The sequence below is a fragment of the Pelmatolapia mariae genome, linkage group LG9 (genome assembly GCF_036321145.2).
Source record: "Pelmatolapia mariae isolate MD_Pm_ZW linkage group LG9, Pm_UMD_F_2, whole genome shotgun sequence".
NCBI lineage: Eukaryota > Metazoa > Chordata > Actinopteri > Cichliformes > Cichlidae > Pelmatolapia > Pelmatolapia mariae.
Genome location: NC_086235.1, coordinates 22,345,065 through 22,371,802, shown reverse-complemented (window position 1 = coordinate 22,371,802; position 26,738 = coordinate 22,345,065). Strand labels below are relative to the sequence as shown.

Sequence of the window (26,738 nt, the reverse complement as noted above, 5' to 3'; positions counted from 1 at the left end):
CCTGTAATTTTTCACTAAGTCTCCCCACATTTTAAGGGGGAGATCTACCCACTGACTGGATGCCTTCATTTCTTTATCAAGACAACCACGCACCATTTGTAATGGTTTAACTACTGTAGAAAGTTCGATGTTGTTCCAGCTAGCTTCATAAAGTTAATTGCACCAACATACAAGTGGCTGTAATTGTGCAGATGAGTAATAATCCCTTAATAAAGGAAGGGCCCTACCCCCGTCCCCCTCAGGCAGCCCAAAGGTAGAGAATTTCACCCTTGGTTTCTTATTATTCCAAATGAATCATAAGATGTTTTTATTCCAGTCTCTAAATTGTTCTTTGGGTATTTCTGTAGGTGATGCTGAGAAAAGATATCATAAATTGGGGAGAATGTTCATTTAAACTGATCCGATTCAGCTGCCAAAGTCCAGAGGGAGCAAGCTCCACCTTGCAAAGTCTTCTGTAATTGTCTTATTGATGCAACTATAATTAGCATCAGACAGCTTGATTATGTATTCCTAAATATTTAATTTGTGATGAATATGAGTTGAAATTATATTTTGAACTACATTCTTGTTTTGGCCTGTTTTGTATTTGTTTAGCACATATCCTGAACATGTGCCATAGGTTTCCAAAATTCCCATCACAACAGGTTAACTTGAGTCTGGGTCAGGTAGTGTGACCAATACATCATCTGCATATAAACTGACCTTTTAATCATTTCCTACGATATAAATACAGTTTAGTCTACCTTCCTGGCGTAGTGGTTGGGCTAGTTGTTTAATAAATAACTTAAAAAGATTTGGGCTGAGTGGACAGCCTTGCCAACAGCACATCCCTGGTATAAGGTGAAGGAACTGAACTTTGTTCAATAATATGTAGTGTTCTTTCTTATCGTAGTGGGCTTGTCCATTTTTATATAAAGCCATGATCCAGGAAGTTATTATACTGTCCATTCTTTTTGCCACAATGGAGGTGTATAATTTATAATCTATGTTCAGGACACAGATGGGTCTATATGATTTCCATTCAAGTCTATTCTTCCCTTCTTTTGTATAACTGATACAAAAGCTTCCTTCCAGGACTGGGACGGTGGGTGGGGGCACTACCTCCTAACAAAATATAATTAAAACAATTTTATAACATAGACAGTAATGTTTCCCCTTAGATTTGTACTATTCCGGTGGCAGCCCGTCTGCGTCACGAGACTTATTGGCGTTCAATCTAGAAATGGCCTTACCTATAATTATTAGATATCCTACTGAGTGAGGGTAAGTCTAAAGAGTTTAAAAAGTCAACAATTGTGTGTTTGGTGGCCTGTGCTTTTGGGGAGTAAAGGGATCTATAAGATTTTTCAAAAGCTATTTGGATACCATCCAGGTTATTAACATAAAATTTTAAACAAATCAGAGATGTTTAAGCAGAAGGTCCACATTACTTTGAGAAGGATTCACCTTAGGGTTTTTCCTCAGTGGGTTCTCTGTGTGTTAGAAGTATTATTTGTCAGTCTGCATAGACCTCCTTGTGTCCCTGCTCTGTCTTGTGTGTTTTCTTCCCTTTAACCTCGTAAGACCCGAACTCTTATATGCCATGCATTTTTAAATTCTCTTTGCTATTTGGGCTGTTTGGGACCTGATGAATGTAAAAACAAAGAATTTCCAGATTTTTTTTTTTACCTAATTTTTGTCTCTGACAAAAATAAGATCCACATGTGAGAACATTTGTTTTAAATTTCGATAGAACAGTGTCAGTATAATGTTCTCGTAAGTGGATATCAGGCCCTTGTGGAGTAAAATTTTGTATTTTGGTCTAGATATCCCAAAATCTGATGTCCACATATGTGGACGCCAGGTCCTAGGAGGATAATACTTTTTGGATGAAAAGGGTGAAGAGGATGCCATACTGGATGGGAGTTGTCAGATTTTGTCAGAGTTGTACCCAAGATGGCCCTGCTGCTTTTGGCAGCCTTTAATTTTTCCCATCAGCTTTTTTTTTTTTTTTTTTTTTTTTTTTTAAACACCTCCTGAAAGCCTCATTAAAGCACACAACATTTATTAAGTCTACAGCTACAATGGCATGCTTTTTGATTATCAATCTGCTCATTATTTTAAGAACTAAAGTTATGAAACACATTCATTTCCTCAGAGGCTAAGATGACCACATCAAAGATTCAGTGTTAAATGACATATTTAAATGCTTACTCTGGATGATGGCATAAAAAAGAAAAAAAAAAAAACACCTCAAAAGAAAAATAAGACAACCAGAACAGAGACAGAAGATCACCTGCATACAGAGGAGTTTCAAGTACGCAAGTCTGCTTCAAAAGGAAAAGAGGATTCAGTTTCTGTAATGAGTTATTTTGCACCTTGTATAAAACACACTGTCTGTCTCCCTCTTCACCTCATGGACCGGGTGCTTTTCATTATGCTAACTTATGCTTCCTTGTGTCATTTTGCATTCCGAGACCATGAAATCCTTCCCAACATGGAGGATCTTTAAATGCACCGTGAAGAAAAAAGAGAGAGAGAGAGAGAGAGAGAGAGAGAGAGTGCAGTGATACAGAAATGTTACACCTCCACAAGTGGCACACAGTTTGACATGCATAAGGCTGATGCTGTTTAAGCATGCATTTTTCATTTGGCAGTTTCAGCTGCTCTGTCCTTGCACCATCCTCACGAGAAAAAGATGTAATCCCACAAAGGACGTCTCACTTTCTTAAATCCTTACCTCCCAAAAAGAGACCCATTTTCTCTGAAGATGTGGGTAACTAACTGGGTATTTGCTGCTTAGTAACCCTGCAAACAGCACCAACCACTGAGTAGACCTGTGATAGAAGATAAATGAGTCTGGTGTCTCTTAGCCTTGGTGTAATGAAGAGTTGCACTGGGGTGAGAACAGATTGTGAATTATTCAGACAAAATAAGTAGGGGTGCTGTTTTGCCTGGTAGCCCTTCCAGCCCATCTAAAACACATAAAGGACCTTGCTAAGTATCTACTGAGGTAGCAAAACATCCACAGATAGCTGCATAGAGGATATACTACTGAATGGAAAATGGGACTGAATCAGACACTGACACTGAAGCCAATCTCAAAAAGGGAGAGATAGGAACCAAGAAGCCTGATAAGACCATCATTCTGTTGGAACCAACTATTTTCCTCCGACTCAAAACAGCACTTGACATTTGGCCAGCAGCAGAAGCAATCATAGCAGACCGCAGGAGAAATATTCAAGTTATTGCTCTGAATCAGTCTTAGTCTTCTTGCAGATAACCCGCAAGTTTATCTTGGTGGGAAAAGGAGCAGGTTTATCCAGAGAAAGACAAAGATGAGCAGTGGTCCGTTCACCTCCATTTGAACCTTGGCTAGCTGAAGCTCAGATACCACATGCTGGCGCTCTCTCTCTCTCTCTCACACACACACACGCATGCCAGGTTACTTGCAGGCAAGGTGACACCTATCTACTCAGTCAGCTGGAAACGCTAAAGGGGCGTAAGAGCTATGAAAGGAAATGTGCCACAAGTAGCTAGGATGGATTCGTTTTTCACCATCTCATCAGCCAATCCTGTTGGCTCAGCAGCTCCAAGGGGATGAGCAGCGGCTGATTTGTCACACTCGGGGGAAATCAGAACCTACCTCCAAAAAGACGCCGTAAACTGGCATCTGTTAGAGACGCTTGTTCTCCAGGGACTCGGCTGACGCACGGCCAATTTCATCAGACATTTCAGTTTTCTAATTTTCTGATTTCTAGTGTGTTTTATTTTTAAGTTAACAGATCATACACATGATTGGCTACCATAGTGCAACTAAATGATGCCGATTAAACAAACACAGTATTGTGCAGCTCCATCTCTAACACTTAAAAAAAAACCTGCAATCCATCCAAAAATAATAACCAGTAAAGGAAATAATTAAACAAGCACCAACTGGTTAAATGTTGTAAATAAAAACATTGGTGAAGATGTAGTTGGCAGGTAAGATGCTATTTTCTATAAGAGCATAAGATGAGCCATATATCAGAAAAAATGTGTCTGTACACAGAGAGCAAGACAGTGTATGCATAAGCACGCCCATGTATAATTGCTGTGGTCAGGGGGCTTATATTTCCTTCTGCTAATTAAGTTCAATTATATTAATGTCGTGTACTTAGAGCCATATTAAAATCTAATTAGAAATCAGAGTCTGTGGCACCTGTACAGCCCCTAAACACAGGTATGCAAATTAAGTAGGTACTGATCTGAAGTCAGCACGCAGACTGTGCCATTCAAACAATGGGAAGCTTGCTTTGCTATTTGAGATATGAGTCAATGGCATTTTATTTATTTTTATTTTTTTATATGATTAAAAGACAGAACACTCTGACCTGTCACACAGAAGTGGGTGACATTATTAAAACAGTTACCGCACAACAGTGAGGTCATAGCAATTAGCAGCTCTTATCAACTAAAGAAAAATTAAATGCTATAGTGCTCCTGATGTAGCCAGGGTGAAAAATCTATGCATAAAACATATTCAGGTGCTTTTCTTTTCTGAAGTCTAAAACAAAGTTAAAAGAAATAAATTACAATAACCAGAGCAGTGTAATGTCACCCTGGCAGATCGTGAAATGTGATGACTCACAAAATTATGCTGATATTACACCGGCCAATGTGGCTTCAGAAACAAAAAATGGGGTCAGAAGGATTTGTCCTTCCTGCTTGCTGCACACAAACACATACAGTACAACACGCTGCTGACAAGACCGGCGCACACACACACACACACACACACACACACACACACACACACACACACACACACACACACACACACACACACACACAAAGCACTTTCACATCAAAAACAATCCACATCAATATGAGTCAGACAAATAACCCACACCAATAACACAACACAGCTAATACCCACCAAAGAGGAACCACAGCCAAGAAAACACAACTGCCACAACAACAGCTAGACTGAAATTAAACTACGCAAAGACCTACTTTACTGGCTGCTGCACAGGTTATATACTGCTTATCTGCAGTAATAAGTGTTAAAAATAATTTTAAAACGGGGCCTAAAAGTGGATTATGGCACAGAAAAAAACACCTTAGACACTGAGAAGAAAAGAATAAGGCATGTCTGTTAAACACAATGGAACCATTCAGCCGCCCAAAAACCTCAAAGCTGCGTTGGACCAGTTATGCAATTTCTGGATTTTTCCTCAACAGAGACAAGTCGGGGTCATTAGTTCAGTCTGGGGAAACCTGCTTCATTAGAGAAACATTAATAAAACAACACTCTGCTGTATTTAGAGGATGACAGTGTAATAGATGTGGGTGTAAACTTAAATCCGAGTCGAAGCTGTGAAAGGAAAAGACCTCAGGCCTTAAAGTTGATGTCAGAAGGCTCATTCCCCCCCCCCACCCCCACCCCTCCAGTGCAGCTTTAATAGAGGAGATGGCAGTGCAGCCCAGAGGGACTGTCCTGCAACAGAGGGCAATATCCTCTCTTACTGCATGCGCTCTGAAATCCAATTACACCAATTTATTGATCCTCGTGAATAAGGAGCCGCTTGGACCAAACAAACCTGGCTGTCTTTCATCTCGGCTCAAAAATAATACATTTTGAAGCTGTCCCTTTATATATCTACAAAGCTCATCTTTATCCTCTTGCCTCTCTCCACACAGGCAGCCAGGAGGATGAAATAGAGGTCATTCTGTCCCCGACAGAGCGACAGCCTCCCAGTGTGACTTCTGTGAACCCGTCCCTACCTGTCAGCCACATCAACCGGAGCTAAAAAGAAACCACTGACTAAGAAATGAGAAGAAAGATGCCAAAGCCTTTGCTTGTATGACACATAGCATTTGACCTAATGGTTGGAAATGCCAAAAAAACTAAGAAAAAAAAATAAAAATTCTCTCTTACACAGAAGCTCAATGTGTTTAATGTGCAATAATAACAGCTGCACAATAAAACAGGAGCACATGGTTTGAATAAAGCTTCAAACAATCACAAGATCTCTAATAAAAAGACGTCAGTAGTTACTGCTCACTTCTCTGAACACAACTTCATAACTTAACCACTCACAATTTTACTGACTAATTAAAGCTGGTGATGCAAAGTATCACCCTCTGCTATTCAGCCAGCAATTACACAAAGACTAAAAAGGAGGGTGAATCACTATGAAGCACAGTGGGCAACAACTTCACATATAATTAAGACTTACCCAAAGAGCACCATTTGCTTTGGTCAACGCACACAAAGGAGCTGGAATAAAGGAGAGCCTTTCAACTGGTGGGACAGACTTGCCACAGCTGCATTTGAAATGAGTTTTGGAGGTACAGTAATTGCCCTATCCATGCAAGGACTTGCCAGACACTTTAATGAAGTGGATCCTTCCCAACACCGAGAGAAAATTACCTGTAAGAGTCACCAGCGGCTGAAACTCCAGCCATCGCCTCGCTGTTGACAAAGCAACAGTGGTGGATTGCTATCTATAATAATTTCCCAGTCTGTCTCCCTTGGGTGTGCTTGTGCTGTTTGTTAAGTAGATCCAAGCCCATGCTCCCCTGAGCTGCCTGCTGCTACATAATGAGCCTCTCCAGCTGGATGACCACTGAGTCGGTGGAGGCCAGAGGTTGAGCAGCTCACCCCCTCTAACTGAATCGCACAGAAGCACACCCTCACCCCTCAGATGCAGTCCAGTGAGGTTGCAAATGGAAGCTATTACAGATTTATTTTCATATCATCTCAGCTCTGTAGTGTGGAACTCAGTTAAAGCTGGTAGCTGACAAAGTATTTGCCCCCTTCCCAATTTCTTATTTTTTACTTACATGTAACTTATATTACATTTTTATATTTCACAAAGATAACACATATCCAGTTTTTAGATGATTTCATAATCATAGATTGTTTGTTAAATCATAAATTAACTGTGATTAACTACATTTTGTGGAAAGTTGAGTTCAATTTCACCAGCTACAACCAGACCTGATTATAGATCCTATCTGACAAAGTGAAGCAGATTAAAAGATGTCAGAAAGCACCACATCGTGGCACTGTTCAGAGAAACACAAGAAGATCTAAGAAAAAGTCACTGACATCTATTAGTCTGGAAATGACTGCAAAGCCATTTCTAAGGCTTTGAGACTCCAGCACACCACCCAGTCTCCACAAACGGAAAAACCTTGGAACAGCTGTGAAACTTTCCAGGTGTGGTTCGTCTACCAAAATTGTTGAAAGTTGAAATCGTGCATCAACGACTCATCTACAGTGTCACAGAAGAACCCGGAGCATCACTTAAAGGGAAAAGGGAAAACCACTGCTGACCAAAAAGAACAAAAGCTTGTCTGACATTTGCCAAAAAACATCTTGAAGATGCCCAGGAATTTAGGGAAAATATTCTGTGGACTTAGTAGACAAAAGTATAACTTTCTGGAAGGTTTGAGTCCAGTTACATCTGCATAAAACTAGCTCAGCATTTCATAACAAGAACATAACACCAAGAGTGAAACATGGTGGTGGTAGTGTGATAGTCTGGGGCTACTTTGATGCTTCAGCATCTGGACATCTGCTGTAACTGATCAACCCATGAATTCTGCTCTCTACCGGACAATCCTGATGGAGAATGTCCAACCTTCACTTCATGCCCTATAAAGCTCAAGTGCACTTGGTTTATGCAGGAGGACAATGTTTCAAAACACACCAGCACACAGACCTCTGAACAGCTCAAGAAAACAAAACAACTAGTTATTAGATTTAGGGGTTTCTCATAACACAGTTGTTTCCCTTAATAAAAGATATCATTTAAAAACTGCGGTTTGCATTTACTTGGACCATCTTTGTCCGTCCATCCATCCTCTTCCACCAATTCAGGGTTGTGGGGGGCTGGAGCTTATCACAGCTGTCTTAGGGTGAGAGGCAGGGTACACCCTGGACAGGTCGCCAGTCTGTCACAGGGCTAACACATCGAGACAGACAACCCCACTAACTGCATGTCTTTGAACTGTGTGAGGAAGCCGGAGTACGGGGAGAGAACCCACGCAAAAACGGGAGAAGATGCAATCTCCAAGCAGAAAGACCCTGGCCTGATGGTGGAATTGAACTCACGATCTTCTTGCTGTGCAAACCACTGCACAACCCTGTGCCCTGCAGCTTTATCTAATATTAAAATTTGATGATCTGAAACATGTAACTGTGACAGCACTGCAGGATAAGCACAAGTATTACTAATGACATTTTCAATAGCTTTATTCTATTTAAGTTTCCCAGTAAGCCATTTAAATTTAAGTTAGCCATCCAAATTTTCATGAAGTTCAGCTTTTCTTTTCCTACTGTAATTTAAAAAAGTGCTTTGCTCTATAAAAACCAGCAAAGTTTAACAAGAGCAGTTGGAAGGAAGTGTCAGTCAAGCACCAGCAGCGCTAGCTCACACACAAGACAGAATCAAATATGACATTTAAGTTCTTGTTTGATTTTTCAGATTAAAGATCACAGCTGCACGGCTGGTTTACGGGTTTCTAATGAAGGACTCAGATCTCTTTAAACTTCATTTGAAACTAGGATTAGCACCCCACTGTTATATCCCAGCCAGTCAACTTTCAGTTAAAGTCCATGTCTGCACATATTCATAACAAACGCGTGCACTGAATTCTTTCAGCGAATTCAATAAAAGATATTAAGTGTGTCTAACTTTAGTAAGTGTATCTAAAGTTGTATTAGAGTAGACAATGACTCAAATATGGATGTTTCTGCAAAGCAATGACAAATTATAAAATGCAGATACATCATGAGCATATGTATATTGTAAGAACCTGAAGTTAAATCACTTTTTCTCTTTGAGACATTTATGGGAAATCTTGTCATCGTTAGCGTATGAATTATTGAGTTCTGGTCAAATGACTTTCATGAGTTCACAGTGCCCTTTGGCCACCAGATTTTAAACAGTTGATTGCCGAGCCCAAGTGAACAGCTGTTACAGATGTAATGAAATTCCATCCAGGTGTTGAATATGACAAATACATGTCATCACACTACTGAAATTGAGCATATGTATACCTTAAACAGACCTCGGCATCAACAGAATAGTAACTATCTAAACAAATTGAATTGTGTTATACATTAATAATAAAGATAGTTTTAAACACTCATTCAAAGCTATTAAAGCAGTAAAGCTGGGAGACATCATAGACTACCTGCAGTTTCCGACATTAAATAATTTAAAGAACAGCATCGCTTGTCTCTAACTAAGCTTATAGCTATCTGTGCCATTTCTTTAATGCATTTATTTTATCTGAGTGTGTATAAGATGGCAAGTAAAGTCAGTCAGGTGTTTCAAATATTTCTTATTATTCGCCATGAGGGAAAATTAAAATTCAGCATTGAAAGAGGCAGCTGAGCCTTAAACTGTCCTACGAAAGTTTACCAGCCTAATTTGAAGCTCTGCAGGGCTGCCTTCCTTCACAAATAAATAAATAATTACCATAAATCAATCGTAAAAGAGTTAGCCATGCATGGTTAAAAAAAAACAAAAAAAAACAAAACAGAGGAAGCCTGCTGTGAATGATATATAAATGGAGAGAGATTTATATTCCTATTCGTAACTGGGGAACATTTTCCAGTGCAAATGAGAGGATATGGGGTTTCTTTCTTTTTCTTCCTTCCGTAACTTGACTGGCCGTGGTAGTGGTCAGGATGCAGATTTTTTTCTTTTGTTTCTCTTTTTTCGGAACTGTATAAAGTCAAACTATGCAAAGACCACCGCACAAATATTTTTTATTTATTAGATGAAGGCGGAAAGAAAAAGCAAAACACAGTTCCCAAGAGAGAGATGGACCAAGAACACGTCCTTGTTCAGTATTTAGCCGTGGGCAGTATTCAAGAGAGTCTAAAGCATTTGAATGTGCAGGCTGATGAAGCTTGATGATGTTATGGGTAATGTAAGCAGTGGTATTCAGTCTAAAAAGTAAAGCACAGTTGTAGCATTTTTCCACTGTAATGAGATGGTCTGCTTTGTCAAGTCACAGTAATCCCCCGTGAGGCCACGAGGCTCATCTTGGTTTGGACTCGGACACTAAAAATTCATAAGAGATGAGACACTGTGAACAGGCTTTGAACAGACAGGTTTAAAGATGTGGGAAGGTCTATTGAAAGAAAACATTTGTTTTGGAGCTTTGCTGTTTACTACTCCAGTAAGATTTTGCCTAAAATGCAGTTATAAAATAAGGTCAATGGGGTAGGGGGGTTCTTCTGTATTTAATTACATGGATGACCATTTTGACAGCTGAAAACATGCAAATTTTTCTTTTTTGCAGATCTGTGTCACTGCTTTAAATGTAGAATTTACTAAAACACTCCTTTAGATTTAAGAACTACAGCTCTTAATTTTCACACAATAATCCGATTATACACAAACTACTGGCAGGTGAAGTGAATCACATTCATCATCTCATTAGAAACCAATGATTTGCTGTGTCACACATCACCAACTTAAGCAAAGAAAAGAACACTCCCCAACGGCAGCAGTCTCCCCAGAACTCCAAAAAATGAGAAATCAAAACAACCTTAATGTACAAATAGCACTACAGGCTACAATTCATTTGAATTAGGCTGAAATACCCCTTAAATTTAGGTCTATCATGGGGGACAAATTTACATCAACTGTGACTTTGCGTCCTCTGGAAAAAAAAATTCATTTGTTTGGGTTTTTTTTTTTTTATCTGCTTTGCTTTTTTTAAAGATTGTTGCCTAATAAATATTCCCCTGTGATTACATCATCAATATTCTGCTCATCTCCTTGCTGTAAACAGCAGTAATAACAGCCTGAGAGTCATAATTTATTTCAGCTCATTCATGACAGACTGATGGGGGAATATTTTACAGCCTAGTAATTTGGGAATGCAGCATCATTGCTCTGAAACTAATTCTGGGAAACTAAGTAGAGTTTCGAGCAGCGCAAACTGACGGCTGCATTCTGGTTTGTGAAGCAACTTTGTTTTGCTCCTTTGAGTACAGCTAAGATGTTTAGCGCTCCGAGTAAAGGAGCCTAATCACTTGTGGCATTCACTCAAGAACAATAAACCACTGAGGCTCACTGTTCAAGTCTGAAGAAAGACATCAAATTTCCACAACAAAATAGCTGAGGCAGTCAAAGGAGAATATTTGCGTTTCAAAAATTATAGGGTTCAACTAAATTCCAGCTGAAAAACAGCTAAAAACAACTTTCTGGATTTTGTGGTGGCATTAGATACACTAGCAAACCTCCTCCTGTAGTCACGATGAAACAACAACACTGAACCGAGCATATGTTTGATGGCCGGCCTCCTATTAATGTCTGTCACAGCCAAACTGAATCCGCTCTGACTACTCCCTGAGGGAGTGAAGGAAAGGAGCTGAAGGGATGGAAGCGGTCTAGCATTTGTTAATTAAGAAGATGTGACATGAGAGAAAGACCAGAGGGCCAAAATAATGACCCTATCAGACCCGACAGCCTGTAAGCAGAAAACACGAAAGGAGTTACACACCACAGCAGAACTGAAAACTCAGTTACAAAAACTACTTTGCTACTTTACTTCATTTATAAACTGTATAAACTCTCATCAGAGAAATTGCTGTTGCTGTTATAACATTGGCAAAAAAAAAGCCACACTGTATGATATGGATCTAATGGTGGAGGATAAAGCATGATGGAAAACACCTGATACAAACAAGGCTTCTGATGCCACAACTAAGCTAGATTTAATGTGGTAAAAAATGACATTCATCATTGTTTTACGGGGAAAAAACCAAGTGTGGCTGCAGTTTTGCTCCACGCTTTGCACGGCCTAAAGTCACATGTGACAGGTGTACTAGGAAGCAAGATGATTGGCATTTGAGAACTATGTTGAACTTACAGTTGGAATTTTCTGTGTCATGAAAACAGTACTTTTTTTAATCACCGTTGTAACTTATACTGAACACATAACCTGGTCCATCATCTGATGAAATCTCTGATTGAGGTGGGTGACACTCACAGGGATCATTTTGTGTGGAAGAAGAGCTATTTTACTGCTGCTTTATTTGACTGCTTTACTTTACAAAAGCCATGCCTAAGAGGCTTTCCATTGTAGCATAGCACCCAGTTCAATTCACAGTGATTACAGTGGCCCGTTCAGTAATTGGTACATGCATTCATTTTTGAAACATTGGGTCTTTACCCAGAAATGGAAAGCAGGTCATTCATTTCAATGCAAAATCTTAATTTCACCCAGATCAGCAGTTTTTAATCACTGGTCTCATTATTTAGGCTGTACACAGTCACAGTCCGCAACATGTAGGCATAACTTTCTATGTACCTCATTTTAGCTTGCAGAGTATTGTAAACTTTATGTGGTAAAAGGTTTTCTGTCTAAATCAGATTAGCATCTCCATTTGATAAAGTGTCTAAAGTCGCACATTAATCCAAGGCCTAAAGAGCCTCTTTCCTTTCATTTCTGGTGAAATGGATAACATATATACATACCCTTCCTAGAGTAAATGAGCTGTACAGACGCTGACAAACTGTAGACCTGAACAAAGACACACTTTTAAGGAGCAGACATTAGAACTATGTAATACATAGTCTCAACATATGTGGGCGTCTTTGTTGTCGAGTCTCCTGAATGTCCTTGAGAGTCAGGCATATGTACCTGCTGTGCCTAGTCACTGTTGCCAAGCTGTGATTGCACCGTTCAGAGATTTAGTTTTGCAGACAGTAAATGTAATTTTTATATACTTTGTAAACATTTTATTGCACAAGAAATATACTAGTAAAGAAGCAGGTTGCAGAAAGGAGATTTGGTAAGAGCCAGCTGTAGAAGCGAATGACATTGCCTTGCATCAGTTCCTGTCACATCACCCTGTACTTGTCAAATGTGCAAAAAATACTCAAAATAAAAAATAGGCACTGAATATAAAATTCCAATCTCACCTCAGCCTGTCCTCCTCCTTTTTTCGCAGTTTCATGTCCCGCTGGACCACCTTCAAGACGTGCTCAGCCTCGCCGTCCGTCAGGCCCGACAGGTCCAGCTTTCGGCCCATTGTTCCTGCCCTCGCCACACCGAGCTGCTGCTGCTGCTAGTCAAAGAGGAGGTGGAGAGGCACAGGAACCGCTGCTCTGGGGGCCGAGGCTGGGACAACCCTGGAAGAAGACAAACGGATAGAAAAATAAAAATGGATTGTGCGGTTTTTAAATAAATTCACTTTTATATGCTGTGTGAGTATGTCCGAGTGGATTTTAGTAATTTAACACGGAATGATGCTCATCTCACAGTGAAAATGACTGCGTAAATTTCCTTGTATGACTTGTGGATAACTTTTGAGTCACAGGTTGCTTTGCCTGCAGGATGAACCTCGGCTGAAAAGTGAATATCGAGTGTCTTGAAAGCATCCTCTTCACACATTCTGGGACCATTCAGGATACTGTTACATAAACTAGCACTGGAAGCAAAAAAATATATTTTTGAACTTATGGGAAAATTTAACCCAATATATCTGCAAATGTCAAGCCAATGTATTCAAAATCTTCTAAAAACATTTGTATAGTTCCTGGATATTTCTAGACTATGAAACAATGTGATGTGCTATACTGCCATCCATGAATCCTGTCTAATACAGTAGCTGTGGAATTGATTATACCTTTTTTGGTTAAACATAAATAGAAATATAGAAGTCTATGTTGGCTAAGACTCTATTGATAGGCCAAGCATCTTCCTTGGAAGCTGCAAAACTGCAGTTCCTCTTCTGTCCACTTGAGGCTTCCACAGATTCCCATGTTAAACTGCCCATTTTCAGAGCTGAAGTAAACATGCTTAAAAAAATCTGGTCACTCTAGCTAATTTTTCTCTTCATACCATAATATTTTATATTATGATAATATATAATATTTTATATTTAAATATAAAATGTAGAATTCACACATTTAAACAGCGTTAAGGATTAAAGTTATAATTTTTAGAAGCGGGTGCCCCTTTGACTGACAGGCGGATGCCAGAACAGGCGGCTGTAATCAACAGCCATCTGTTAAGTTTGGCCTCGGTTGATTGTAGTCACTGAACTGGCCCTCTTGACCATCTGAAGTATTTTTAATGTCATTATCTGAAAAATAAAATGTCTTGCTATGATTTTATTTCTACTAATGGTGCATGAACTGGCATATTAGTACATATGGTGAAGTAAAAATAGAACCACGGAGACATAGAGGGGTTGCCTTTAAAAAACAACAACAAAAAAACAAGACCAAAACAGTAATAACAGCACAGAAAGAGAAGCAAAGACAGATGAGGAGATGGACAGGAGGAGAACATTAACAACAGAGCCTAAACAAGATGGGTGAGCACTGCCAGTGAAGAGAGCTATGATGAGAGCTATGACTCAGAAGACCAGACAATTATGTCCATTCTATTATTGGACCAATAGCTTTATTGACAGCGCATCTCCCTTTCAGTCCTGCTTCTTACTCATTCCTCCAGTCACTTCAAGACCTGGCTCACCCCAACACACTGTTAAACTTTCTGAATTAATATCTGAAAATAAAACTGAGCCAGTCATACTTGGTTTATGTATAATAGTCAATCTCAGTTCAAGTTTGTTAATAGGTTTGTAATGTTTAATTGTAACATTAAGTTGTGGAACTGTAGAGCATTTCCTTTCAGTTGTGTGGGGTGTCATTTTGATGAAACTGCAGTTTTCCTTTTTGTCTACAGGGATATCCTACCTGATCCCAAAAGACAAATGTGAACATACACAATTGACAAATTGAATTTTCACATTATCAGCACCCTGGCCCAAAAAATAAATAAACCCCAGTAAAATCTCTGTCTCAAAATTCTATTATCACACAGAGTAAGCACACTGTCACATTACCACTGCTTTTCATTCAGCCACTGTAAAGACAGACCTCTGTAAAGGCTTTCCAGTCTGTCAGAATCACACTTCTTTTTCCACTCAAGATATTAAAATACACACTTAGTCATATGTGGACATAGAGTTCCATGTGCCAGCAGGTGCCTAAAAGTATGAATGGTACTCGTCATATAGCTGGCATTCACTTTTGTTTTTCTGGGAGGTGAAACAAAACAAAAAATCTCTAGAAAGGATGTTTTGGGCTTTTTTTTTTTTACCTGCATTTGTCTTCTTTCTCTGATTTTAACACTTTAACCACAGACTGTATATGAAAGATGGAAAAGTAAAGCCCAGTCTGAACCACCTTAAACCTGCAATCTTTCTAATCACCAGCAGGGGGTGACTACTTGGCTGCTAAAAAGAAAAAAAATCAGACTACACTGAAGTCTATCAGAAAAATGACACTGCTTTTCTATTGACTTAATCCCCGCTTCTGCATTTTTCTCCACATGAGTTTGTGGTCTTAATAACGTTGAAATAGTCTTCAGTACAACATAATGTTTGTTACAGAAGAGAAAAATCACCACTGAGTGATGTCACAAAAAATGATATATACACACACAGTTCTTACCCTGCTTGACTTTACTACTTGATCAGAGCAGTAACAAATACTGAAACACTGTTTCAACAGAAAACATAGCATAGCATATTTCCCAATAATGAGGTTACTGCTGTGCCAAGTGTCTTACTAACTTTGAATTTCTTCACATCTAGTTGAGAAATTCGGGCAAAACACACTTTCTCACCTGAAAACTAATTATGCTGATCTCAATTGTGCATTAAACCATGTTTACTCCTTAAATTAGCAGCTGGAATATCAATCTATGATCTCGGGAACAAATTACAGCAGCAGCAGTGGCTTATTAGGACAAGTTATTTTTCTTACATCCATGTTACTTTTGATGTATAGAGAAGATGAATACACTATGATTATATGGCCATTAGTGTATAGCCACAAGGGAAGGCAATTATTAGGCCTTCTTTTTATAGTGAGTGGTGTCAAGGACAGGGATGAAGCAGCATTTATGCGTGAGAGTGTCTGCATCTGAAGCTTAGTGACGCATATACTTGATGGCTGCAAACACACATTCAGTTCATTATTACTTTCACTGATAATTTCCAACAACATGCAATTCATGCATGCACACAAACACGTGCATATTATGTCTCAAATTTAGGCTTCCCACACGGAGTAGAGTCACTAATCTCCAGCATCACTAACAAACCAAAGTCAATACCACAGGTGTGGTGCACACAGTTGAAAAGACAAAACATTCACCAACACAAAACTGTCTTAGTGGTTCAAAGGTCCACAATCCGTTCAGTGTTCTCGGTGAAGATGGGATACTGAACTGAATAAACGTGATCTGTATGTTTTTACTTCTGAGGTTAAAGCTGCCTTTACACTAATAGCGATCACACTATGTAGTACCAAACATCTAACGCTTCATCTGCAGAAATCAGAGGTCATAATAAGCACATTATCATAAATACAGCAGATCCAACTCTACAGGCACACTTAAACAGTAGCTTGTTAGTTATAGAGTAGCTACCCATAACCCAAAACTGGTTTGAACACCAGCACATACCATATTGTATCAAATAATACTAAAAACTTGCAATTTAGACAAAAATTGCAATTATTAGGATAAAAGTAAGGCAATTTTCTTTTATTCCTTTCCTCCAGTTTAATTTGTTTTTGCAACCAAAGCTGCCAAGCCCTGCTGACTTCACATGAAACACGGGTTTAAGGTAGCTCAACACTGGCTTCAGCCAATCCTTGAAGGTATAGTCATACGGGCCTACTGGCAGTCCCGAGCGACTGGTGGTTATTCCATGCTAACTGCCAGTTGCTTGGAAAAAAAAAAGTATATTCCCCAGCTGATTAGTGAGTAGTTGCATGTGGTTGGTTGATGTCGATGGCAGAAATTAGTCAGAAACAGGTGACTAACGCTGCAGCACTGAAAACATCCTTGCTTTACACATTACACAGAGAAATAATATTTTGTTACACTGCTATGCCGATGAGGCACAGCTCTACCTCCCAGTTAAATTTACTAACCTCTTTTCAACCTTACAGTCTGTCTGCCTGATATTATGACACTGATGTGTGGATTTATTAAATTAAAGTCAGATAAAATATAAACTCTTATCATGAATTCAGACAAGCTGCATCCAAACATTAAGTTTCCCCTTGGTTCCTTATCTGTCCAGGTAAGATCCGCTGTTAGAAACCTGGGTGTGTTATTTGATTGAGAAACATACACATTTTATCTGTAAAATACATAATTTGAGCCAAAATAATACAATAACCTAATACACAACAGACAGTCAGGTGACTAGAAAAAATACAGAGTTTAGTAAAGGTAATTTATGAATGATAGCATCTTTCTGTGTTTGAAACCATTAGAGACATTGTAAAACTGTATTATAAAAATATTGAATATTGATGTTATACCATAACTGCATCCACTCTGAGGCTTCTCTTTCTGTTCAAAGTCACAAAAATACCGGATTTGTTACTAGTGTCGCATTTTGACTGACACAACAATGGGGTGCACCAGTGTAATATTGTCAGATTACTAGAGCAAACATGTTCAGGCTGACACTCTGAGGGCACCGAGAATCACTTCAGACAGAAAATAGGTCACACTGATGCATCTCTCAGGAGAACAGAATACAACCCCTCCATTTTCCTGCATTTTCACCAAGACACACCATCTGCATCAATCATTTCTTTAAGAAAACTGCAGACACGCAGATGCTAGATCATCCTAAATAAACTGGAGCATGCAGAAAAACGACTCATCCTGCACCGTGCTGCAAAGCACTTGGCTCTTCTGCTGCTGTCTGTCACCTCGGAGAGTCAGCAGAGGAGGGGCGAGCTGAGGACAAGGCCCTGCTGGAGCACTAAAAGGGCAGGTGCAGCCAAGCGCTAAATGAACTGCTTGTTTTAGACACTCTCCATTGCATCAGCTTTTTGTGACAGCTTGAGGTAAGTGCATTGAGGATGACTTCATTGAAATTACTTTTTGGACAGAAGGTAAATACAGCGGACTGACTTTGCAGATCAGTCAGTTTGTGTGTGTGATGCATCTTTGAATGGGAATATGAGCTGGAAATTGTCTTACACTGTGCTTGAAACTTTAGAGTGACAGCTCACTGTTTTCTCAGTGTATAACTTTGGTCATTTGTCTTCTTACAGCCACGTGCGAGCAGAAACAGACGTGTTCAAGGTGTTTTTGCTACCTGGGATATGACCACTATCCGTCAAGATGACATCAAGAGTTGCCAAGCAAGAGAAAAGAGAAGCAATAAAAACTGTGGCACCAGATTTAGTTTAGGACAGATACAGTGAATCCTGCATGTCAAAACAACATTTTAAACAGCTCCACATGACCAGATCTGTCATTAGAGATGAATTTGTGAGAATATCGATTCAACCTAAAATCTACAATGGAAAGAGAAGTGTACGTGCTTAGGCATGGCATAAGGCAACGGCAGAATTGGTATTAGAAACATTTGGAGAAAAAAATGCATATAACTCAGTAAATATGAGCCATTATGGTGCTAAATTCAAAAAATTAAGTTGTTACTTGTGTTGCATGAGTTCTTCAATTATCTGAATGATGGGGGAAAAGGAAGAAATCATCAAATGTGCACTTTTCCTGAGCCCTTGTGCTACAATCAGCTGATTTCAGTTCATTTGCAGGGAAGATAAAAATAGTAGAGCAGTCTACAACTTTTGTTGGAAATATAAAACCTGCTTCCATTTTTACTGCACTAAAAGGGAACATTGACTCTTTGCGATCATCAGCAAGGGAACTTTAACACAAAGCTACTAGTGAAGAACTTGCAATGCAATGGCAAACCCAGAGAGACAACCATGATAAACAGCCAGGCTTGCCTCAGTTTCTACCTCTGCCTGGTTCTACAATAGAATCACCAATGCTGTAGTCAGTTTTACCTCAGAACCTGAACACTAAAAGTGTGTACGTGTCCTCATTTGGATAGGGATTTGTGTCTGTGTGTGGGCATCTAGCCTCAGCCTTTTATTGTTAACTGGTAATTGTGAGACAGTGCATCTTGGGACATGTTGCAGAGTAACACAAAAGTAATGGGACAGGAATTGCTTTCTTCATGAAGTAAATCATTAACGTAATGTTGTAAAAAGTAAGTAAGTTAGTCTACTGCATTACACAACTGGGTATAGTATCAATCTTCAATGCCAATAAAATGCCATCACTTTTTATATTAAAACATGACTCTTCACAAACAAAACAAACCTCCTTTGGGAAGAGATGATCTGTGATATAATGATAGGATGGCATAAATGCAATAATTTGACACAAAGGAAATGCAATATAAACCACAGACAAGAGGGTGATTAAGATTAAGGACGTTAGCTGGTTCAGCAACGACTCACCCCACATTAACACTAAATGCCACTTTGGGAGCAGCGAATGCAGCAACACTGACAAAAAGCAATATTAACTACATCATATTTGACCATTCTATCATTTTTCTACTATTTCCATTGTTGCCATTTATAAACTCTATCTATGACATGTCAAAGTAGATAAACTAGGAAAATTAAAGCTGTGTAAATTCAATTAACCTGCTTCAGTCCCCGGGTCCTGGTACAACGCATGCTGGCTCACTGTCACAGGAATATTTGAATTTTATTTTACTGGTAACTTCTGTGATTTTACTGCTGCTTAAAAAAAACATCTTGTTTCTACTTTCTATGAACATAATCAACCAAAATAAAAGGAAAGAGGAGGCTTAAAAAGCATGGCCTGTTTTCCCACGGCTCAGCTGGTCCAAAGCAGCCATGCATGGTCAATATGGCACCAAATGTTAACTCTGCCAAAGAATTTTCTAACATCAAGACCGTGGGAGCATTAAAATCCCCACTGAGCTCTCGATCACTCGTCCCTGTTTGACATCTACCTGCTGTGTCACATCTATCACTAACAGGCCAATTACCACTTTATGCAGAGCAAGACAAGAGGCTGCGGAGACCAGACCGTGAAGACACACTACACAAGGCATTAACCGTGAAGTGTTAAAATAAAAACAGGTGCTGAATAAATCTGCCTGGGTAATTGTGGATGTGACTAAGTGTTGAGAACTACTGTAACATGAGCACCAAGTGTGATTTTTTTGCTGGGTGATCTTCATTTTTCTTTGAATGAACGCCTCAGAATAGGAGACTCATTCATTAAATATTTGGGGGAGTGTCGCCCAAGTGAGCCAGATGTCCCCAAGTGTTACTGTCAACAGGTGACAATCAGCACCACAACAACAAGAAAGCAACACAAACAGCTGCACTGAGAAACAGCTCCCTGTACCTGCACACCAAACTCAGAGTAGCAGCCAAGTAAGGATTTTTCCAGCTTACATTCCTGGGGGTTAAAGTTTTTTTCCTTCTTGCAGTGGCTCAGACTCAAAAATGTGACTTTAGTTGTTTTTTGATGGCTTACACTGATTAATCCGAAGCGTCTTAGTTTCTCAATTTAAAGAGGTGAGTCACGCCGTGCGTTGCCTGGACGTGCTTTTAGTTTCCAGCACTTGTGATGATGCAAATTCACCTGCACCTCGCAAGCTAAAAATACCGCATTTTTTCCCCTCATTTAAAACCAGCACCTATACTCATCTCACTCGGGCTGCCACGTTAGCTGCGATCGCATGATGACATCTGTGCAACAAAGATCTCCTGTAGCTCTTGCACGAGCAGCTGGGCTGGCAGCATTTTCATACTGAGGTATGCAAGAATCGCCGAGCCGTTAAATCGTGCATCTCAAAATCAGGCACCTGACCGAGGCTCCTGCCTCTTACGCCTGCTCATTATAACGGGCTAACGTTCACCTCTTCGCCTATTCGGTGAGCCGGTGTGGAGAATTACTTACACAGGATCAGTGGGAGCCGAATGACCGCCAGTCACAGTCTCTTTCACGTTATTCCAGATAATGAGAGAAAGGCGCGGAGGGGATGCGCCTCTGCAAGTGTAAACTTCCGCGACACCTGTCCGTCTCCCAGATACTTTTCCTCTCCTGCCCCTCGGTTAGTCAGCTTATTGTGTTTCCACCCCCCATCACCACCACCACCCCCAAAGCAGCGGACGTAGGAACCGCTGAATGGGCGATCACGAGGTTTGTATTACACGGAGGAAGAAGGAGGAGGGAGGGGAGGACGCACGGCGAGGGAGGTAAGGGATTGGCACCCAAACCTCGATTCTTCCCTGGTGGCGCACAGCGTGAACTCATATTTAGGGATGAAATTTTCGAGGTTGGAGAGAAACTAGTTGGGGCTGTTTCCGCGCTTTGCTGACGCAATATCACATTTCATTTTTCTGCAGGCACCTGGGCATCCCGAGCTCCAGTGTTGGCACTGCATGGGGAGAGTTGGGGGAGGAGGCGCTGTGTTGGCTGACTGCTTCATTCACAAAGCCATTCACTGTGCAATTAACCAAAGAGAGGGTGAGGCAGCTCGTCCCAAGTCTCTGTCAGATGGATCAAATCGTTAGATGACTTCACTCTTGCAATGGTCTGGCTTAATTAACTTTCACATAAGTTACGTAATGCATTAATTAATTTTAAAACCCATTTCAAGAAAAGATTTGAATATAAATTGTTTTTCATAAACAGATGGACTTTAGAAAATCATTCCAATTCCTGCGTATCCATTATTAGTCCTGCCTTGTGCTCTGCCAAAGCACCAGAGCACTAAAACCTGGCTGCTTGTTCTCTGTATTAGTGCTCTGTCTTAAGAAATGCTGACACTGTGCCTCACAAAAACAATTTCTGGGCTGTTGCCCTACATGCTTTTTTTGCAAAATAAAGAGCTCACCTAACTTTGCAATTATGGGCTACTTCGCCTGTATTATAAATCAAGCAGTGCTGATGCTTACTTTATTCTAAGTGTAATTAAAGATGCTGGATTTGCAGCAGATGTTGCCAGGGCAATTTTTCAAAGTCATATTTTATCGCACATACCAAACCCTGTTTTCACTTATTAGATAGATTATGTACTGGAAAAATGGAGGCCCCACCGTTGATCTGTAGGCATAGAGTACTGTTCAAAAGTCTTGAGCCACCCTTCTTCATATTTTGCAAGGAAAAGGGGAAATAGAGTCATTTATTAAAACATATGCAATTATTGATGGAGATACACAATATAAGTTGTTTTTTTGTTTTTTTTAAAGAGTTATGCAATTCTGACAAGCTTGAAAGTCAATATTCATTCATTCTCCAACACAGCCTGAACTCTATTAAGGAGGATTTCTTGTAATTTCTTTAAGTAGGCCCTTTAACACTTAGATACACTTATTAGTCAAATATTCTTTAAGTAGTTCTCCAGGTTTCTTGAAGAAAATTTAAAGTTCTTCTCTGGATATTGGCTGCCTTTTGTTCAGTTCTCTGCTAAGATGATCCCGCTTTAATAACGTTGAGACCAATCCATGACTGATAGTGCTTTTTGTGTTCAGGTATGCTTTTACTGCGTTGGCACTGTTTGGAATCATTGTCATCCTGAAAGGGAAGCTGTTTTCCAATCAGACGCATTCCAGTGTTGCATTGTGGATCAAAATCTGATAGTACTTTTCTGTGTTCAGAATTCATCAATTCTGACACGATTGTCAACATCACTGGCTGAAATACTATTGTAACATTGATACTAATTAGGTTTATTGACACCAAATCAGCCCCAAACTATGAAAGAGCCTCCACTGTGTTTTACAGATGGCTGTAGACACTCACTGTTATGTCCCTCTCCTGGCCTCCTCCGTACCTCTGTACATATTGATGAAAATTTGAACCAGAAATTTCACATTTGGATTCATCACTCCATAAAACCTGTTACCACTGATTTTTAGTCCAGTACTTGAGCAATCTGGGATATCACAGCCTTGGCTTCTTGGCTTTTTGATAGCCACCATTCCACTAAGAGCATTTCACCAGATCAACTGAAAGTCCAGAGCATCTCTCAGGTCCTTTGTCTGCTCTTTGATGGATTTCCCTTTTTTTTATTTCTTAAGGACATGACTATCAAATACTGTTTTACTGCTGTAGACTGATCTAACCAAAGAATTGGGAGAAAATTATGTTTTTAGTAGCAACCGGCTACTAGTTACAAAGTTCTCAAAGGTTTTTGTTAAGTTGTCTGTTACATGTAGAGACAACACTGGTTCAGTCCTTGAGTTAGGTACGTTTTTGATGCTTGAATGATTCATAGGTCAGTGTTAAGTGGCTTAACAAGCCAAAAAAAAAACCTGGTGAAAATGGTGAGGTACAAGGGCTCGACTGTGCGTGAGTGAAAAAGCAGCCAATGTCCAAAGAAGGACTTGAAAGACCTTGAGAAATCCTGGAGAACTATTCCTCAAGACCTGCTGCAGTGGCAAGTCTCTCTTTAATTATACTTATTCAGACTTTGAAATGGGTTGTGGATGTCAAAGTGTTATGGTTTTTGCATAATCAAATGCAACTAAAGACCTAAACTGGACCCAAAGTCACAAACTGGAAATGTGTGTAATTAATTATTCTAATTAGAACCTCAATGATTTTTAAAAGATAATTTCCAGGCTAAAAATAAGCCAGATGTTCCAGCTCTAAGGCTGTGATAGTGTGGCGATGCATTAGTCCACATGGCATCTGCAAAAGCCTAATTAACGCTAAACACTATATACAGATGTTGTACAGATAATGTCTTTTGCAGCGAAAGTCTTTTGGTGTGTTGCGACCAGAAATGTTGAGGAGCTGAGACCCAATTAAAAGCAAGAATGCGAAAACCTATTATTTTTATAACAGCAGCTACTGTTCTTCTCACCTCAGCTCACAAATGCTCGCAGACGATTCTAAAAAAGAGTAAAATAGAAACATGCCGCAGCTTTTTTGAAATGGGTTGTTGGCATTAAATTAATTCTGACCTTAAACTGGAAATATCATTAATGTCAGTTATTCTTTTGTTACCTTCAAACTTATTACTTACCTTCTGTTTTGAAATAGATAATACCGCAGATAAAATTATAGTAAACAATACATCATTAAACCATATAAAGTGCATCACTGCAAGACCCCGGCGTATAAATAAATAGACTTAGCAATTATTTCTAGATGGTCACGGTTGGGGATTATTCATTTCGCTTCTTTAACTAGAGTGAATATGACTGCATGCCTGATATTCAGCGGTGCACTTTAAACCAAGCGTGCTTGTTATGGTTCAGTGCTTATTGCTTGGAGATTGCTTTAAATAACTTGTCTGGCTTGTTAAACTGTGGTTTTACTTGCTTTGTCTGCAAGCTTTAATTACACCATGGGAAGCAAACATGTCTAACAAATGTATTGAAACGTTCTACCTGTGCACTGTTATAACAAGGGCGAGGTAGGGGGTGCTAAATTGACCGTGTGTAGAAGTTCAGCAGGATGGCCAATTCTCTGCATAACATAAACTGCAATTATCTTGTAATAGGGATGCAAGAGTCAGTTAGTATGCATATCACAGGGATTAAACTAAACTGAAAGCAGTCAAGGAAGGAGGATGAAGCATGGAGACTCCCAGTACTATTCCAGTCTGGTATTGTGGGTCACTTAGTATGGCACTCCAGTGTGAAACTGAGGGTCATTCTAAGGTTTTGTGTGCAAAATCCTCTGGTCGTGAGCACATGTAAAAAGCTTATTAAAAGCTTTACACTTTGGTAATTCTAATGTGCATGCTTCATGTTTTGCTGCTGAATCACTCTCTATATGACCCTGCATTTACCTCAAATCTGAGGTGAGCAAAGTCGGTGAGCCTGGGGTGTTTTAGGTTGTTAAAATGTCCTGTTGAGAGCTGCCATAAGCTCATCATGTTCACAAGTGGGAACTGTGGGAATGTTCGTGCAGTCATCTTCTACAGGAGTTGCGTGAACGTGCAGTCAAACAGGTAAAGCCTGCTGAGGAGTTATGGCTGAAGTGGAGCGACGGGGACGGCAAAGCACACCCCCCTTCTATCCATGTCACATGCTGAAGTTACAGCGTTCATGTGTGCACAAACGCAGCTATGTGTGGGTATTATTTGCTGTGACAGTCATTGTCTTTATGTGTTTGGAAGCAGATTATATCTCCACATTCTCAGCGATGGCATTTCAGGTTATTGTCCTCTGAGGCTTCGCTGCACTGTATATGATCTCGTCCGTTGGCAAATGTCACCCTTCGAAACCATATAAATGGTCTGTGAATCACAATCCCATTTTTAGCAGGCAGAATGAGTTGATCCATGACTGTTTTGTATGGGAAACTCATAACTTTTTTGGGGGTGGAAAACACAACAATTTGTACTATAAGTGGAAGTTTACAGGCACAAAACACTTATCGTTGTGATTCCTACCCACTAGGGAAAAAATGACAGGGTGTTAACCATATTCAGCCACCAGGGGGCCTTTAAAATGTAACCTCACTCAAGTTATTACTATAATAATATAATAGCATAGTTTATGAAGACACAAACCACTATGTTTTTTTTAAACAGGTCATTTAAAAAAAACATGTTTTTCACATACAAAAGCTTCACAGATTCACAGGTGGTGATGTTCTCGAAACAACAACCCCATGAGTGATTTAGTGGCACTACACAAATCCCTAAGATTAGCATCTTCTGTGATTCTCATCCAAACATTATTATGTTTACTGCTCATCCATTTAGATAAGTGTAAGTAATAACAGTAGTAAAAAGAATATGATTTATAAATTCATGTCTTTATTTGATTTATCTGTCTGCTGTTGGGCTTTTATACCCAGTGATGCACAAACAAGAGTTACATCATTCAACTGCAGAAAACCACAATACAATATAAATACAAAACTACAATAAACACACAGACATTAACTCAATAAAGATTTGCACACAATTACCTCCAAAATGATGAATAACTGTGAAATATTTAATAAAATTTATCAAAATGACTGCAGCTTTACTTTACATTTAAACCAACCTTTGACCTGTATTTAAAAAGATTTAATAGACACAAAAGAAGGAATCAATTTCATTTCTGTTGGAAGTTTATTTCATAGATGAAAAGCCTTTATGGAGAATGTCCGAATTTAGATCTGCAATGCAGTATTTTACAGTCTGCACAATTTCACATGTAAAAAACACGGTGACGTCTCTGCATCCAGGAAGGCAGCAGGTGCGTGAGATGTACTGCTTTTGCACCTGCGACAATCACCAGTCAGGATATCCTCAGTGATCCATATATTGACCTAAGCCTGTCTCTGTGTCCTCCGGGTAACAGAGGAAATATCCTGCTCCTGTTGACTTTACTCTTTGAAACGACTCTCCCGGGGAAGCTTTTCCATTTGGGACCACTCGTACAGTAAATTACTCTCGATGCTTGCCACCAAACATGGTGGTTTCTTCGCTCCACTTCAGCCATAACTCCTCTTCAGGCTTTACCTGTTTGACTGCACGTTCACACAAGGTCATTTAGAAGCTGAACAGAAAGGCAGCCTCACAATTACTTTGATGGGAGATTGCTTAAATAATCCACTTTCATCCAATGTGACTGTTCTGGAAGATCAGAATATCTGTAAATTCAAAAATTGTGCTTTAATCTGGCTGCTCACTCAAGAGCAGGACCTTTGCAAAGCAATGTTGAATGAATGTGCACTTTACGTTTGCATAAAAATGGGAAGCATGACTTTGCAGGAGAATATCTCTTGAGTAGGAGATCAGCAAGCTGTTGCACACCAGCAAGTAAGATGCTTCTCGATCTCAGGAATATAATTATTCAAAGCATTTAAGGGCTGTAATTGCTTCATGTATCTACGTAAGTGTTAAAGGCCTAAAATACTACAAACCTCAGAGTATT

General features: G+C 39.6%; 1 protein-coding gene across 2 annotated transcripts in view; it reads right to left on the bottom strand.

Moving 5' to 3' along the window:
• myripb (myosin VIIA and Rab interacting protein b) overlaps positions 1-21,007 on the bottom strand; it is a 118,322-nt gene extending 97,315 nt beyond the window's left edge. For both annotated transcript variants that reach the window (XM_063483788.1, XM_063483789.1), the window contains exons 1-2: positions 20,806-21,007; positions 12,921-13,130 (exon numbers count right to left, since the gene is read on the bottom strand). In XM_063483788.1, the coding sequence (XP_063339858.1) occupies positions 12,921-13,030 (110 nt within the window). In that variant the 5' untranslated portion in view covers positions 13,031-13,130; positions 20,806-21,007. The remainder of the gene's footprint in view (positions 1-12,920; positions 13,131-20,805) is intronic.
• Between the last annotated feature and the right edge of the window lie 5,731 nt (positions 21,008-26,738).